Raw genomic sequence first — 13,153 nt, forward strand, 5'->3', positions numbered from 1 at the left:
TTAAGATGATCTTAAGTATAAGATCCGACTATATGCGAATACCGGCCTATGTCTCTTGTAATTTTTTATTTATTTTTGGTAAATATGTATTATAATGGCAACCTTTCTTTTTTTTTTTTTTTTTTTAATTTTTATATTGTGAAAAGTGAAAAGTTTCAAGTTACTGTCTCTTTCTATTCAACACAATAGAAAGAGATAGTTACATGAAACTTTTCACTTTTCACGTTTCCGCCTTAAGGAAAAAGTTACGTGATTGCTGCCCTGAAATGATGTTGATTTGCAGCGCCATCACATCATTGAGATCACTGGACGAATGCAGAAATTTGGAATTAAAAAAGCGATAGAGGCGACAAAGAACAGTCCGGGAAAGATGGCGGCGCTCGTGAAGGCCGTGCAGGCCAGCTCGAGCATGAGCGGCATAACAAAATTGTTCACGAATCTGTCTTTGACCCCAAGTATTATCTCATCTCCTAAACACGCGTTTCTTCGTAGGTTTGTACCACATCCCTGTTTCGAGCTATGTCGCTTGTATCTTGTATTATCCTTTTGTTCCATGTACCGGTGTTTCCCTGACCGCAATGCAATTTCTGCAGTTTATTAAAAGAATCTTAGAAATATTTTCGACATAGAATGTAAATATTTAGTCTTCTTGACGTAGTTATCTTTTGTCGTTTGACACTTTTTCTGATTTATCAAATTTGTTACCATACACTTGTTGCTAAACGACTTTGTTGACGATATTGATGAGATTTTAGTGTGAGATAAATGAAATCTGGAGCAAATAGATATGCTTAGCTGTTGCTTTAAATAGCAGTAAAAATGAAAATTGAAGGCTTGAGTAATCTTTTAATATGTAAATTATACAGGACGCCAACTTTGCACTGTGCATTCATACACCTTACGTCAGAACGTCGAGACTTGATGGAATTCTTTGATGACCCAAAAAATTGGGGAAAGAACGAGGTGCGGGTTGGTCGATCCTGGAAAAAGGATGAATTAAGATTGAAGAGCAATTCAGATCTACACAAATTATGGTGAAATTTATTGAGTCCTGAGTTATATATCCATCAACTTTCTTTAAATATCTTGTAAATTAATATGTTTAAATATAGGTTCGTGTTATTGAAGGAACGTAATATGCTGATGACTATGGAAGAGGCATGCAAGGAAGCGAATGAGATTTTCCCAAATCCTGAACGCTTGGACAAAGTTCAAGACAGTATGAATAATTTGGAAACGATTGTCCGTGAAAGAAATAGAGCATATCATTTGCTTGAGACTGGTGAGACAGGAGAGCGCCCAGGAAAGCTGGTCTATAATTGCTTAGGTATAAGATCTCTATAGCATTGTATATAACAGCTTTTCATATCTAGAATTACAAAAGTTTGCTTTTTAAAAAGTTAAATAGACAAAATAACATTTGTTTTTTTACTTTCTAGGTTTAAGATTTTACTATCGAATGCGTCAATATAGTATTCCAAAGTTCATGAACACAAAATGGTATAAAACGCATATGTTTGGCTACGGCGGATATGCTACTCAAAAGTTCTTACGCTTATACAGGGAGCAACTTTGGAATAAGAAACGCAAAGCGAGAGTGTACGTAGTAATTGTTTTTACTATTCACTTAACATGTACACACACAACATAGTATATCTTTCAATTTATTTCAATTAATTTGTTTAAAAAATTTTTTAGACGTGATAAAAATCGTGTTGCAATGTTAATAAAAAGATTCCCAAATCTGGATCTCGAAGCTGTGAAAGAACAGTTTCCGAATGTCGATATAGAAGCGGCAAAAACATCCAAGAGAGCAAGAGGTCATATTGTATCTACATAGATACAGTTTCTGTTAATAGCAAATTGTTGAACATCTATCACAATTATAAATGTAAGATACTTAATCGCTAATACAGTACATAAATTTAATAAGTTTCTAGTATTTTTTTTTTTTTTTTTATTGTATCTTTATATTCAGATTTACATATAAAATTTACTTGAAATTATTTTAAATATTGAGAGATATTGCTTAATTACATAAGCAATTTGTACTATAGATCGTATAGATATAAAAAAATATTAGCTAACAAAACTATTAGAGAACTGTATAACTAAATGAAAAAATTATATTATTAAAAACTTTCAAATCTCTTAAATAATGCATGAAATGAATACGATAGAGTTAGAAATATGGTACAAAGTAATAGATTAAGGATATCTTTGCTATTATTGTTATTGATATCTATATAAATTATGAATTCGATAAAATGTTTCATCCTCTCGTTGCTTTTCAAAATATTTAAATTACATTTCCAAGCAATGTAAAAAGATGGACGAAATAAAAATTATTAAATCTAATTTTCTTTGTATACTTTTATTAAGTTTCTTATTTATCATAAACTTGCAGGTTGTGTGTATGGTGATACATAATTTTTGTGTGTATGAAAGATATACGGATGTAACATTTAAAACATGCTGGCTGTAACTTGTAGAAAATTTAACTCCGCATACTTTTCACACACAACATTAACATATAAAACCGATTTGATCTCTCCACACGCAGTACTTATTTTTTGTTTAATTTACATAAATTTCACATAGAAATCTAGTGAACTTAACAACATGATATTTATTACTTAACAGCATATCACAATCATGTATGAAGCTACATGAAATAATGCAGAAGTTAAGTATTCACAAGAATATTCATAATGCATCCATTCATGTAGCTTTTGGTAACACAAAATTATAACTTAAAAGTTTAACAAATATCTTGTTTCCAGCTATATTGAATATATATATATATATAAGTGTTGTATTATTATATCACAAATAAAATTCATTTTTATGTATACAATTTTCTCACATATCGCAGATTTTTATCATAGTAAAACCATATTTAACATAACCAATAATTTTTAAAGCGTAAATTATTTATAATCATTTTGGTACAATCTTTGTATAACTTTAACATTAAAAGCACCAACATATTTTACTCATTAAAAGGACTATGCGAATGGATTACTATGAAAATAAAGAAAAGGTTAAAAAATCGAATATTTTACTACTTAAAAGAAATAATTGATAAAAAATTAGAAAGTTCCAGAATTCTCTATTTCTTGCATAAGAAATAAGATATATAAATTAAAAAATGGGAATCGTCAATGACTACTTGGTACTTTCAATGTTAATTCGCTATTTCATAAAACAATAATGATAAAATTATAATGCAATGTATAATGCGCGCAACATAAGTTGATACAACCTATATTTGAACTAATTTAACATTACATTATATTAAACTAAATTAATACATAATACAATTATATTATGCTGGTATTTTATTTGTACATTTAAAAAATTAAGAATAAAATTTTGACTTTCGAACATATCAAAGTGACGTAGAAAGTCTTGACACTAAAAGTAAAACCAATTTTCTAAATAATAATTAACAATATCATATATATAGCAATTTTGAAAGCGATGTATAAAGTATTATTATTCTTTGTTAAAGCTGCTCTTTAAGTGTGTACGATTTGAATTTTATAATATAATTTCAGACGATAAATATCTACTTTAATATCAATCGTGCGTATTCAAATGCATACTGGTTCCGTCTCTTCAATATATGTGTGAATATATAGACATTCATATAGTAATCAATAATGTCTCACAGTTATCAATTATATTACATTCTCTGCGTCATTATAAATTAGTGATAGCTTATTATGGGAGCTTACACTACAAGAAAGATAATGCACCATTTTGCGACTTTCCTAAATAGTTCTATACGTTTGAGGCAACTTATATGTAAGATAATGTTCATAATCTCTCATCTCAATACCACAATGTAGCGAGAATATATTGCACATATATTTGCATCTTGAAATTAGAAATTTATCATATTATGCCATAAATCAGTCTAAAGAAAAATATCTATTATAAGATTCTACTTAAAAGCCACAAAATAACATCAATTGTTCTAGTTCCAAGTGACAGATATATGGCATTTAATTTTGCAACAGAAGCAAAAAATTTGTATTATATTTGTATAAGCGACTTATCTTTGGCATACAATATAGCGTTCCAATTCTCATAGTTACCTGGATATTCACGTGAGCTGTCACGAGAAATCTGCTTTAGGTTTTATTGTATGAATCTCTTTTATGGCAATATGATAAAATAATTTCTCAAATGACGGTGTATATATTGTCTACTGGTACATATTCCGTTTATTCTAAAACTGATGGCAACAGGTATCGCCAGGCCTGTTCCAAATCCCTGCTGGAGTCCGAGCAACGTCGCTGCAGTTTATCCTCTGGTGGAAGTGTTGCCATGGGAAACTCACCCTATACAAATAAAAAATTTATATCAACACTTGTGTATAACATTACAATGTATTGCTTACGAAATATATCCTACCAAGTTTGCATCTGTCCATAATGTTTCCAAGACTTCTTTAAAAGCACAAAGCTCGGTATAATTCGTAAAGTATATGACCCAATCACCGCTACTTTCATGTACTTCTCGACACGCGAATTCCTGCAGATAACAAATTCCAATTGCAAACTCCATTTATGCGAAACAAAACATGGAATTAACAATCTATGCCTGTTCTTAATTTATATATATTTACCAATATACACCACGATTGTTGTACCAACGGTACCCTGAACGCTGCTAAATCCTTGATGGAAGCGCACGAGAGCGTCTGGCCTCTCTGTGTACCCGGATGTACCTCTTTCATCGCCACTAGGTGTTTTGTAGTTGTGACAAGACTGCAAGGCAACGGCTCTCTCTTTTCCGTACTATTGAACAGACCTGAGGCGCTTTGCACGAAGCTCTGTAACCATTCGGAAGCCACGTATTCATCTGGAGCGGCAAATTGATACGACTTGTTGGGCTTCAGCAGTATCTCAAAAGTGTGTGGCCGATGAGAATTGGGAATTCTTCTGCAACCTTGACATAAGCCGCCTTTCAATGGTATAGCACGCTTAGGAAGCCGTTGATTCGAATCTGTGAACATATAAACCACCCCGCCTTTCAGGACGAAATAGCCGGCCTCCCAGGGATGCGTAGGTGCATTCGGATGCAAGTGCTGATAGGTATGCGGCCGGAACATCAGATCACCCTCTTTTATTGGGCCGCACGGCGTACTAGGCGGCGACATATGTTCATCTTCTATATAAATAAGACTGTAATGTTCTATTTTCTCATCCTATAAAAACAATGGAAAACGTTACAAATATATTTTATAATAACGCACGATATCAAATGACATTTTTAAATAAAATTTTAAAGGTTTTTTTTTTTAATTCTATTTTAATTTATTTTGAAGAGACAAAGCTACACTTTTGCAATTAAAAAAAATAGTTTACGTACAGGATGCACAGCTGTATCAGTAAGAATAGAATTCCTCAAAATATGCATATCTTCGTAATTCAATTCCTTAACAGCAGGGAGCCTCGGTTTCGTTGGCGATCGTCTCATGGCCATTTCTAAGTGGCCGATTAATTCTGAGGTAGTTTGCGAGCTGCCAGTAGAGAATAGATATTGCATTTCACAATCGGCGTTAGAAATCAAAATACTTTGTGCATTCGGGCCGATCTATATATATAAAACAAACATATTAATTAGCAAAACATATACGTCAATGTCAAATACGACATATGTCAAAGAAAATGTATATGTCAACGACATTAAAGAAAATAAGTATTTAAATATTTCTTACCATAATAACATCCAATTCATTGTAAGGTATAACAAACTGGTTACTGTAAGAGTGGTCCATTTTCGAGCCGGTTAAATATAACGTCTTGTCCGTCAATAACGCAATCATCGGTTTGCTCTCACCGTTTGTCATATATGAACTTCGCACTTTGTATACTTTATATAGCTCCTCCGTTTTATCACGATAAATATGTCTCTTGAAAAGCTCACGCAGCTTCAGGCTTACTTTTTCGCCGCTGAATTCCTGCCTTTCGGCAGCCACGTTCTCTTGAATCTCTTTGTCGAGATTGTCATTAAAATCTTTGAAAGAATCGTAACTCATCTTGATGCCTTTAATGTACAAAGTATTCACCTTTGGTGGTTTCTTGTTCTTTTTGATCTCAAACTTTCTCTCGGTAATCGATTTTAGAAATCTGCTTAATAACGATGTCTTTGATGGTGCCTGACGCAAAGGCGGTGCTAAAAGCTTGTTGCTACTCTCACCAGTCAGTATCGCCGTCATATTGCGCTTTTTCAACGGGGAGCTCAAGTGTCGACTACTCTTGCGTTCGTCCAGTTCGGATGTTGTCGTCACACTATCTAAGTCCGACCAATCGTTCAAATCGGAACATTTCTTCGAATCCACCGATTGCGGCATCTCTAGCTTAGATGGCGGATCCTCGACAATGTTACCATATGCTTTTTCGACGATATAGGCTTCCTGGGCCTCGTTCTCTTCTAATTCTATTTCCATCTTAGGCCTCAAACTTTTTCCTGGATCTTCTTGACCCTCCGGCGCTCCGCGTTCCGATAACGATAAACTACAATTGCACCTACAATTGCGCTGACACGGCATGTCGATACATAGTTTCGACAACTCCTGTTTATCAGTTCCATCACTGTCAAACGCGCTCGATGATGATGAGAACGAATAGCAATCCGAATGTACGCTCCTGCCGGTATTCATATTCTTTTGCATGTACGGCGAATCCCCATGCGCGCACCAACTGTACCTGCCTTTTTGAGCATCTCTCTTTAAAACGGAGCTAGGTAGTAAGAAACTCATGGAAAAATCGGCGAAATTCTCGTCATCTTCCAGCTTCATCGTTTTCAGTATGTCCTCGTGAAAACTGACTCGTTTCTTACTTTCACCTCGCTTCTTTTTACGCTGCCTACGTTGCACTATGCCTATGGCCTCTGAACTAGAGGAAGATAGAATGCTGGCGTCGGTCATATTAACCGTGTTTAAAATGCCATAAGGTGCATCCATGTTGTCGCAATCAGAGATTGTCATGCTTAGCTCTAATAGATTCGTATCATTATTGATCAGATAAGAATTACGAGAATCTATGTTCTTCTTAAAGCTATAAGCGGGACTGTCGCTATAATAGGTGCTTCTTTTACGATCCTTTATGCTGTTATCAATTTGGTTTGTTTCATCCAATTTCCTCTCATCCAGACTCTTACTGTAGAAATCGTAGTCTTTAAGAGTTTCCAAACTGGAGCAATTCATTTCATTATTATCCAGCTTTCGCGTTACGTTCTGATTAACTATATCATTTTTCGTCATCATAACAGTCTGAAATTTAGTCGCCGGTGATTGCGTTGGCGTCTTACCGTCCTCACTCGAATCACTAGATCCAAAGTTCTTATTGTCCTCCATGCGATTGTTAATAATCGTTTTGTACCTATTATTTCGGTATTTAGGAATATCATCCATTGAATAATCCTCCTGTTAAAATTTAATATATCCTAATATATTATTCGCGGCAGAAGATTTTTCTCTATAATTTTGGCTCAATCTTTATATCTTACCTCTTTGTAACTGCTTCCATCAGTTTCATTTGCAATGTCCATGTCACTGTCAAATGCAACACCACTGTCTCCCGGAGAGGCTAGGCTCGAAACGCTAGAAGACCTTAAATGCAATGACAAGACTGTCCCCGATGGATTTACGCTCATAGGCCTCTGTGGCATGTAGTTGCAAATATCCAAATATGTCACATCCTGTACAATTTTTATATAACACAGTATTAGTTTTATTACACTTTACATCGCAAAGTTATCAAATCCATATTAATCTAACAAGTTCAGATAATTCTGTGTAAATATGTTTTTTCTAGTAACAAACATATGCAGAAACTTTCCATGAATAACTGAGCGATATATATAGTCCAAAATAAAGTATGTACTCGCAAATAATATGATAATCTCTTGCCCCCTTGTAACTTTATATACAACAATCTATCAAATTGCACATGTGTGGCTCTTGTTATGTGATTGATGTTATTCATTAGCATGATAAGTGTAACCAGGGGGTGATATTGGTATCTGGGTAGGGATAAGTAGAATAAAAATTACGTGACATGTCAAATGCTGAAAAGAGAAAGAGTAGGAGAAAGAGAAAGAAAGAAAGTTGATATGGTAGTGCATAAAAATGCAACTGCTTGCTAAACACTTCGTAGACTATTTATAAGTTGTTATTCTTCACATACATCAGTTTAACATACCAATTGCAATGTGAAGGACACGTTTTCCAGACCGGCAAGTAGATTAACCAGTTGATTGGTCTTATCAGCATCTCTCACAAGTGCGTGTGGAAAGTACTGCTTCTTTAATGTCTTCGTGTCTCGCAGTAAACAGGCCAGATAACTCTCAAAACTGCCTTCGCTCAGAGTGTGATAGAGCCATGCCCGACCTGTGAGATATAAACACAATTCAAAAATATTAATAAAGAACATTTTACATTTGCATTTAAATTTTTATAAATAGACGAATGTGCACTTCCAAATAAAGATGCTTAAAATTCCAAAATTTTTCATAGAAACCATTCAGATAATAATGTAAGCTGATATAATTATATTTTACTTGTGTATAAAACATAGCGACATATAATTTAATTATAATAAGAAAAGTTTTAATCTGCTTAACAGCTCAATGATAAGATAAAAATATGTATAATACAGACATGTATGCCTATTAAAATGTATATTAAGCAAACGGTAGAAAGTGTAGATGTAAAGCCATTATTTCTGCAATAAGACATCACAACATACCTTTTCCTATGGAAGTTAATACACTCTGTAGTGCATGTATGACCACGATTGTGTCCTGGTGACTAAGCTCTCTAGCAGTGCCCCAATATCCATGTCTCTCGACACGCAATCCATGGCGCAGCGCACGATCCAACCAGTAAACCAGCCAAGAATCACCGTCCAAGACCACGGTGCCGTAGAGACTCTGAGCATAGACCTGTTCGACATATGCATGTGTTAATTCCATCAATACAGAAATATACTATATGTGCAACAAAATAAAAGTGTATTAAAGCACAAAGAATATGACTGAAACGTATCAGTGAATATCTCAAAGTTCTTAATGTTTTCCATACATATATCTAAAAATTGCATAGAGTTTCTCATTTCACAAACGCAAAACAAACTCCTTGTGGTGAAACCAATGAACCGTTTGCGCGAAATACGCTTTTATTTTGCGGTTTTACTTTCAAACGAGCACTCCTACTTTTAGCCAACACCAATTCGACTATCCCAGTAGCGATCCAAAACCGTACAGGTAATTTTAGATCTGTTCTTTTTAACACCACCAGATATACTTTTTGCAGAACGGAGAAGAATAAAATAAGAGCGAGCGATCAATAATCGCGGAAATGTAAAGGACACAACACGACAAAAGAGAACTCGGGTGAAAGGGGGGCTTTTATCAGCTGTTCCGCACAACGCACATCCGCGCGGCTGTCAATGAGATGTCAACGCGGCCAGCCAGTCAGCGAAAGTGACTCATTCCTCGTCTCGTCCCTTCGGGCGAAAAAGTGATACGAAAGACTAGCTCGCGATCCTTCGTCAGCCGAGAAATTTCGCGTTCCGTAACGTGAATTAAGCGTGTACACAATGCTGCGATATCAAAAATCGAGGAGCGCTCGTTGCCTCCGGGTATGCGAACGTTCCATTTGGACCGAGCGCTGCTGCGTCAATTAACCTGCGAGCAGGTCACGACGTCATAACGTTCAACGTCACGCGTATATATATATATATATATGTGTGTGTGTGTGTGTATATCTCTCGAACGTGCACTCCAATTGTCCAATCTCTCTTTTTCACGTGCGAAGTGTCCGGACAACAAGCGCAAACGGAACGAGCTATGAACCTCGGTCACTCGATCATCGCTCCTAGATTTTTCGTTCGCGTTAAACGGCCCTCGACCGAGTTTCTGGACGTATTTCCTCTCATTTAAAAATACAAAAATCCATAAAAATCCAATTCCGAAACGTTCCAGATCGCAGGCGATGAACAGAAATAATAGATGCAAGTTGCGAGCTGCGTGCGCGCTTTATTTCGGGCAATTCGTCACGACTGAACAATTTCCTGCGTAAAAACATGCGATACATGCAACAGGATAACTCGCACGAGGCGAAAATCATAGGTTATTCCTTTTCCCATCGCTCGCTAATTTTTTTTTTTTTTTTTCGTAACCTCGATTCTGACTCCAAGGGTTCCCAATTCAGAGAATCGAAGATTACTAACCGATATAATCGTCAACAAGTTCCGATCTTATAGTGCTATAAAATAATCTTTACGTTTATCGCTCCCACCAAACAATTAATGGAAACGCAACGACTGGAACATTAGGTCAGGAATATGTGACAGACACCCCGGTGCCGCAGTCACGCGAAAGCGTTCTCTACATTCCCACGTCCGCGAGAAACCTCGCAATAGACGATTGACGTAAGGCGCACTTCCTCGTGTCTATAAGCATCCGAAAATCGAACTCCCCACCCTCCTCCCCCCGCGAGATCGCGACTCGTCCTCACGTACCTACTTGGGGCACTGGTTTCTCCTCCACGTAGCACGTCCGACGTGCTTATATCGCATCTATCAGCGTATTTCGGAGCGTCGGGCTCTTAAGGATATCGCGGAGCGGGCGATATATCCGTGTGCTCTCGAGTGGATCGAGGGAAAGGCGCATTGTGAGAGGAGAGCCTGTCGTTGCACAATGCATCGCACACGCGACGCGTATAAGCGGGCGTGTTGCATACGCACTGGAAGGCGGGCCAACCTTGACTACCTGAGGCCGCCGACAACGGGGCTCGGGTTTTCGCTCACCAGTTTGACGGCCTTCGTCAGCTCCTGAAGGATCCTGCCCTTGGAGAGGACCTTGTCGGTGCAGAGATCCATGTCCTCGCGACCGGACGACGGCATGTTCTCGTCGCTGCCACGTGCGTTCACATGATCGTCCGGGACGTCGCGCCGCGGACGTGAGACCGGGCGGTCGCGGTACGTGCCGCGGAAAACGGTGCCGAGGGTACGACGGAGCCGACTCACGACGACGCCACCGCTGCTGCTGATGTCGCGCCACCACGACGGCTGTGCCGCGCCGTCGACAGCGGCGGCGGTGGCGGCGGTGGTCTCGTCGCCGAACGCGCTCATTGATTTTAGCGGGGCGCAGGTCACCCGCGATTTTCAAGCTGCGACTGAACGCGCGGCGAGACGTACCCGTTGCCTTTATTTATGTATACCCCGATCGCGGTACTTCTTCCTCCACTTTTCCTTAATGTATTAACTTGGCTTCTGTTCTCTATCTCGAGAAAGAACGGCGGGAACGCTCTCCGTTCGTCGCACCACTCTCCTACCCCTTGCTCGTTCCATTTTCTTTTCTGCAGTACTTTTCCAAGTGTGTACAGCTCTCAAAAAATCGCCACGCTGATACGGTGGAAGGTTTCTGATTGGGCTCCAGAGACTAAACATTATTTCAGCTTTTTCTACGCAAGATGAGTTATCTTCTTATTATGTTCTACTTACTATCTAATACTTTTTCCTTAGACGACAATGTTGAATAAAATGCTATCTCGTAATTTAGAAATAAAGTTAACAATGAGTCGTGGACGCGTGTGACACTGCTCTGTTTTTTTTTTCCTTTTACGTTGTGTTTTTGTTTACGAGGAGAAACCGTTTCAATGCGACAACTTGCTTGGACACGATCAAGTTTTCAATCGCTCTCATTTTGTTTATTTTTATCCTGTTTATTTCTTTTCGTAGCTTTTACACACACACACACACACACACACACACACACACACACACACACAAATTAAGAAACAACACGTACGTTAGATATGTGATATCATCGCGTCCTCTTTTTTTTTGTGAGAGAGAAACGCTTTCGTTGATTAACGGCGGTAGTTAATCCGTCAACCTCGGTCACATTGAGAGGCCGAATTTTTAACACTAATCGCTTGTTGTTTGCCACGATTAAGCTGACCGTTCATTAAGACTTATCTCTCCAAACATAGAGATAAAAGGCGCCAATTTGTTCGTTTATCCGGCGTTAAATGCCGCCGAGGCTGTTGACGAATTCTGCAATCCGCAGAATTTCGATTAAATTCCGTTAATTCATTTTATCCCCATTATTTCTACTCGAATGCCAAAGTGATTTCTTCCGTAAAACGTACATCATTGGACAAAAGACGCCGGAAATCCACGAAATCTCCTATGCTCGCAAAAAAGAGGAATAATTGCAATAAATTTTCCTTTGAGAATAATCAAGCGATAAAAGAGTAGATAACAACGTTTGAATAGATGAATATTTTCTTATCGTTTCGTGCTTCAGAGGTTATTAACCCTTTCAATACTTTTGGCGCATATACTTATACGTTGAGAAAGAAAAGTTTACTTTCATGTCCTGTGGATGCATAAAGTAAGCTAAAAAGAAGAATTTTTGTTTCATTGCTCTGTTCTCTACCGAAAAAGTTATCTGTCAGAAGAAAATTGGGAATGCTTATGACCGAGGGACGTAAATATTTTGAACTTCGTTTAATTGCCGTATCACAGATGGCGCTACTATTAATAAAATAATCATCGATGTTGGAGACAAAATAATTAGAAAATTATGAAAGAATTATATATTTTTTCTGTTTTACTTTACATTATCTTTGTTTTTGCCTTGCTTCATTTATATATTCTTTTTATTCTTCAATTTTGACAGTATAAATTTACACGCTTGATCTTTTTAGTGACAAACTTTTTGCATAGTATGAAGATCGAGAGTTATATTACGTTTATTTTGAGAAAGATTGAAAAAAAATCGTGATATATCAACGTCTAAAGAATTCTGATAAATATGCTTATGTTTTAGTTGCCCAGACAATACAATACAAAATTGGAACATAAGACGTCTTACAGACGTCTTTTAGACATCTTTTAAAAATATGACATAAGATGTTTAAAAGACATCTTAAAGAATGTCTTTAAACGTCTTATGTCCCAATTTTGAACATGTGTTGTCTGGGTTGGTTTTATTGAAATTGCGTACATCGATCTATGCAATGAGGCTTATGTAGTGGATAGTAATGCGGTAATTTACGATATCCCAATTACGGATTCAATTTGCGATGATCCTCGGAGGAACCTGCCTGGCCGTTCTTGCTGCC

General features: G+C 37.1%; 2 protein-coding genes across 2 annotated transcripts; one reads left to right on the forward strand and one right to left on the reverse strand.

The window, feature by feature from the left end:
* Positions 1-298: 298 nt before the first annotated feature.
* On the forward strand, positions 299-2,358 carry LOC105839379 (39S ribosomal protein L47, mitochondrial). Its single transcript, XM_012685656.3, has 5 exons — positions 299-492; positions 867-1,034; positions 1,113-1,327; positions 1,440-1,599; positions 1,699-2,358. Exons 1-5 carry the CDS (start codon positions 314-316, stop codon positions 1,838-1,840), a joined length of 864 nt encoding a protein of 287 aa, XP_012541110.2. The 5' UTR covers positions 299-313; the 3' UTR covers positions 1,841-2,358.
* On the reverse strand, positions 2,359-11,168 carry LOC105839377 (pleckstrin homology domain-containing family M member 2). The gene is made up of 9 exons (XM_012685653.2): positions 10,830-11,168; positions 8,766-8,961; positions 8,220-8,407; positions 7,525-7,716; positions 5,732-7,441; positions 5,383-5,607; positions 4,637-5,218; positions 4,423-4,542; positions 2,359-4,349 (listed from the first exon to the last, which is right to left on the reverse strand). Exons 1-9 carry the CDS (start codon positions 11,151-11,153, stop codon positions 4,233-4,235), a joined length of 3,654 nt encoding a protein of 1,217 aa, XP_012541107.2. The 5' UTR covers positions 11,154-11,168; the 3' UTR covers positions 2,359-4,232.
* Between the last annotated feature and the right edge of the window lie 1,985 nt (positions 11,169-13,153).

The sequence above is a fragment of the Monomorium pharaonis genome, chromosome 9 (assembly GCF_013373865.1).
Source record: "Monomorium pharaonis isolate MP-MQ-018 chromosome 9, ASM1337386v2, whole genome shotgun sequence".
NCBI classification, from domain to species: Eukaryota; Metazoa; Arthropoda; class Insecta; order Hymenoptera; family Formicidae; genus Monomorium; species Monomorium pharaonis.